The sequence below is a fragment of the Atta colombica genome, unplaced genomic scaffold (assembly GCF_001594045.1).
Source record: "Atta colombica isolate Treedump-2 unplaced genomic scaffold, Acol1.0 scaffold51, whole genome shotgun sequence".
NCBI classification, from domain to species: Eukaryota; Metazoa; Arthropoda; class Insecta; order Hymenoptera; family Formicidae; genus Atta; species Atta colombica.
Genome location: NW_017259541.1, coordinates 1,301,993 through 1,307,233, shown reverse-complemented (window position 1 = coordinate 1,307,233; position 5,241 = coordinate 1,301,993). Strand labels below are relative to the sequence as shown.

Genomic DNA, 5,241 nt, shown 5'->3' with positions numbered 1-5,241 from the left:
AAAGAAGTGTCAAATGAAAAAAGAGAGGAAAAGTAAACTGGGATACTATAATATATTACTGAAGTTAAAGTATGAAGTATTAAATTATAATTTATATACTTAAGTGGCAGGAAAATATCTATTAGGTCAGAAAATTCGTTCACTAATATGCATAATCGGTTTAGGATTTAAATTTTCCGCAAGAGATACGATGCAGTTCCTCATAAAATAATATGCTCTTTCGGAGAGTTTTTTTGCCGAGAATATGAGATTTAATTTACTTTAAAATTTTAGAATGAGCGCGCGCGCGCGCAATGTGACTTTACAAAGAAAAATGAGAGATCTAATAGAATCCCATTATTTATCACTCTTATAACGAAAATCCTTAATACAGTCCTTTTGCCATAAACGTTAACACAAAAGATAAACACAACGGACGATTTATCTTGGAATAGAATTACCCAGAATAAAGAGAATATGTATATTCTATGAATGCGAGCAAACATGAAACGGCAGTCATACGCTTCCGTTTCTCGAATACATTTCATCTGGGGAATTGTTTGCCAATTCTACGCGTTTTCATCGCTCATACTTACTCGTTTTATGAGAAACGTGCTGATCCATATTGGGGGCTTTCTATTACCACGGGGGAGGAGGAGGGGTGGGTTCTCGTAAATAGCCGCTGCTGATATGAAGGGAGTAAAGAGGAAAAGGGTAATTTACCTAACATCGTGATGGAGCTGGAGACTAGCATGGCCAATAGCCAGACAGCGGCGATCTTGAAGCCCACCATTCGTTTCGTGGATGTGTGACGTGTCCTGAGCGGATTACGAATACCCAGGTAACGGCCCAGAGAGATGAAGCACATATGCATTATACTCGCCGAGCACGCCAACACGTCGCACGTCACGTATACGTTGCACCACACCACGCCGAACGGCCAATATCCTGAAAATTCGAAAATACGAGAAGCTAGGATGTCAGGTCGGGTCGGGGAAAGGTGTCGTGTTGTCTGATATGAACTTCTTAGGCCGTTCTATTATTCAAGCTTCAAAATTGAAGTGCTTATTTCGAAATTCTCATACGCTCGTATATTTGGACAAGGAAGGATTATGGAAAAGACGGCAATTTTATTATAGTTGTAATAGTTTATATGTAGTAATTAAGATCTTTAAATTTAAATTCTCTCAAAATATACATTTGATATTATGTGAAAAAATAACATCGTTACTTTTTTTTATATTCTTGAAGTTTTTTTCATATTTAAAGAAAAATATCATAAACTTTCACATGTATATATAATCTAAAGTAACGAATGTGAAATAACAGCTTCCTTTTTCAACTTTTAGTCAGAAAACATTGATTAAAAAATAAAAAGAAATTTAAACTGTATTCAAATTTTAGTCATATTTGAAATATGTATTAAAACATCGGATAAAATATAGCGAATAATTTATAATTAAAATAATATTTAAAGTTATTATAATAATTGGAATAATAATAATTGATTAAAGTTCATTTCTAAAGTTCATTTCTGTAATATTTTACTTTTTTTGAAGATTTATAATTAAGTAATTTAGTTTGCATAAATTTTCTTATTGTACAGTAAGTAGTTTCTTCATCTATAAAAAAATCGCAGAAGAAAGAAAAAATAGTAAATTTTACGTAATTTTTTTATTAAAGTATGACTTTTTTATTAAAGTATGACGAGGAAGGATTTAGACGGAGATTCAAGTGCTGAATTGTTTTTCGGGATCTTAGACTTTTGTTCGGCATTTTTCTAGAAATTTGTGCTTCTTTCGTAGAGATGATAACGAGAAAATAGGCTAGGGATAAGCCTCATTGCATACATAGAGACTTAGCCAGAGCGCATGAAAAAATGCGCGGGAACGTACGATGCATTCCCGTGATGCAATGAATGGGCACATCAAACGACGTCAAATGTCGGAAATGCGTTACACAAACCGTCATTTTCCACACGTAAATTCTCCGAGCTGTCGATGTATTTTTATCGCTTCAAAGATTTGTGGAAACTTGAAGAGTCCGTTGATACATCTGGAACATTTTAGGGCTGTATTCGTGTAGCTGTTTATGATTTGATAAATGTTCACAATTTCGGAAGTCGGACGCTTGCTCCTATTTCTTACAAGAATTTATTATTCTCGAGTGCGGTCTACTATTCAATTTATTGGTTATTTATTGATTATCATTTATTTAGATGTACAACTTTGCTTCCGCCGCTAGAGATGGCTTTAGCGGTTAAGTGGTGGTCGAAATAAATAGATCATAGACGTCATACAATAAACTTGGGCATCTGTCAACATAACCCCCCCCCCATAGAAACATTAGTCGATTTGTATCTACATCATAAAGTTATTCTCCATTGAAAATGTCAGTTTACGAGCCAAATTCTCGTCATTTGCGGGAGGTTTTAATTTTTTGCTTCAATATGAAGAAATCTGCGGCTGAGACTCATCGAATGCTCTCTAATACTTATGGTGAGACCGCTATTAGTGAAAGAACGTGAGTGGTTTCAACGCTTCAAGAACGGTGATTTTGACATCCAAGATCATGCTCTGTATTTGGTGGGACCAGCTCGGCGTAATGTATTATGAACTGTTAAAACCGACTGAAACATCACAGGCGATCGGTATCGAACGCAATTGATGCATTTGAGCCGAGCATTGAAAGACAAACGGCCGCAATACAACGAAAGACACGATAAAGGGATTTTGCAGCATGACAATGCTCGACCCCATGTTGCGAAAGTGATCAAGACATACTTGGAAACGTTGAAAGGGGAAGTCCTCCCCCCCCCGCCGTATTCTCCAGACGTTGCTCCCTCTGATTATCACTTGTTTCGATTAATGGCACACGGCCTGACTGACCAGCACTTCCGGTCTTATGAAGAAGTAAAAAATTGGATCGATTCGTGGATAGTCTCAAAAGATGACCAGGTTTTTCGATGCGGGATTCGTACGCTATCCGAAAGATGGGAGAAAATAGTGGCCAGCGATGGACATTACTTTGAATGATAAATGTATAACCAGTTTTTTACAATAAAGCCTCGAATTTCGGAAAAAAAACGGCGGAAGCAAAGTTCTACACGTAATATTTTCTAAAAGAGGCGAATAAATAAATATATGTGTGTGCGTGCAAATACATGTATTTTGATATTTCTTTACGTCTTGATTGAATAAATTTATCTAAACATAATTTTATATTTCTCTATGCATTAAAAATATTTATAAACATTTTATATGATTTGAACTTTTCGCGAAATGAATCGTATCACTTGATATTAACATTTGATTTTCGAAGAATATTTACTTAATAAAAGTCAAACCTGAAATTTTCCTAGTGCAACGGAATGCAACATCTCGTATGCAGTTACTCGGTGTTATTCCAGGGATTACACAAACATTGTACGATAAGACCATATGATAATGGATTGTTCAAACTAGGGATGCACCGGATCGTAAAATTACCGGATACCGAATATCGGAGATCCGGACGGAATGTAACATCGGATATCCGATTGGATCCGAAAAGGCAATTTCTATGAGTCGAAAATTCGACATTTTCCGGATATCCTACCGGATTCCGAGAAAGTGTCTTCTAAAAAAAAACGTCTATAGGGAAAAAATTGTAATTTTGCAACAATGTATAAGATATTATAGCATCATAAATATGCATACTTATTTCTAGAACATTTGTATAAGAAAAAACTCAACAATTTAATGATATCAATAAAAAGTAATTCAATGCTCAATTAAATAAATTAAAATAATCCGTTAAAGGACTCAGAGTACAAGCAAGATATTCTTCGCTATTGTTATAAATTACTACACATTATATTTAATTAATTAAAATACAGACGTTTCGACCTTACATCCGATCATTTTCAATGTTACAACCATACTACCATCTACATTAAAACAATTGCAATGATATACAAAAAATTCCAAAAAGTCTTATAATATTAAAAATCTTGAAGCATCAACGTGTGCAATCGGAAAACTTTGATATGACCGCAAGAAGTTTCCATTTCAGGAATGAATCCCCTTTTTATTACAAAGTATCAGCAATAATAATTTGCCATATACAGTTATTGAGTCTCTTCTCAAACATTTACAGATACAAATTGTCCATACAATGATGTATTGCTATGTAAAGTAATAATTAAAACTATTGAGAATTTACTCAAGTTAAAATTTGCAAGATTTATATTAATATCTATATTATTACTATAACGAAGATGATCAAAATTACAGCGCATAATAGTAAAGCAAGCAGTATTAAGACCAGAAAGATATAAAATGTGTCATATTCTTCCGTGCTTGTTGACAACTTATTTGAAATTAACACAGAATACGAGTAACGAGAAAAATCGACAATTGTGAGTGGTGAGAAAATTCAAAGGAGAGGATTAATGATATCAAATTTCAACCGGATATACTCCTCGCTATCCAGTCGAATGGTAAAAAAGTGCCGGATATCCGGTGTATCCCTAGTTCAAACAGTAATTTTATCATTCTATTTTACGATGTTTCTTATTTTTATCGTATCGAATTTGTCATTACGTAAATTCTGATATTGTAAGTACAGCTTAGAATGAGTAACACTTAACGAGTTGAACGAAAATCGCGAATACTTCAAAACTTGGTTTCTTCTTTTAATCCACCGGCATGGATCCTAATCCAATTAAAATGATCAACTTAATCCGTCGTCTCTTAGTGTAGTGCGCTGCACTCATAGTGAGAATTAAGGCGAGAAGCGCAGAATTTCTGAGGGCGCATAGTAACCCCAAAAATTTGCATAGTCGCATTATATTAAGATCTCCTCGGAGACTACGTTGCGAGGAATTTCATTAGTAACAGATTAAAGCACGGCGTGATGAGCAGACACATTGCAATAAAGATCTAAATACGTAAAAAAACAAAAAGTGAAGAACAAAAGTGAAAATAAAAGTAAATGAAATAAGAAAATCTGCTAATGTCATAGAATATTCTAAAATTCTATTGTTGACATTCAAGGTGATACGGGTGACGCAGATTTGGTGCAGATTTTCGATGTAATACGTGTTTAATATTTGATCAAAGACAGCGATTTTGAATAGCGATTAAATTAAAATTGTAAGTACATATCGCGAATTACATTTGAGTAATCCATTTGCAAAAGTATTTCCACTTGAAATGTTTTTTTAATGAGAGCAAAAAATCTTGGAATTTTTTTCATTTAAGTTATTAATACGATTCTCTT

At 34.1% G+C, this 5,241-nt stretch overlaps 1 protein-coding gene across 1 annotated transcript in view; it reads right to left on the bottom strand.

Annotated features, from left to right (window-relative positions):
• Positions 1-5,241, bottom strand: part of LOC108691748 (5-hydroxytryptamine receptor 2B) — an 18,046-nt gene that overhangs the window by 5,995 nt on the left and 6,810 nt on the right. The window contains exon 3 of the mRNA XM_018199632.1: positions 703-927. Coding sequence (XP_018055121.1) covers positions 703-927 — 225 coding nt within the window. The remainder of the gene's footprint in view (positions 1-702; positions 928-5,241) is intronic.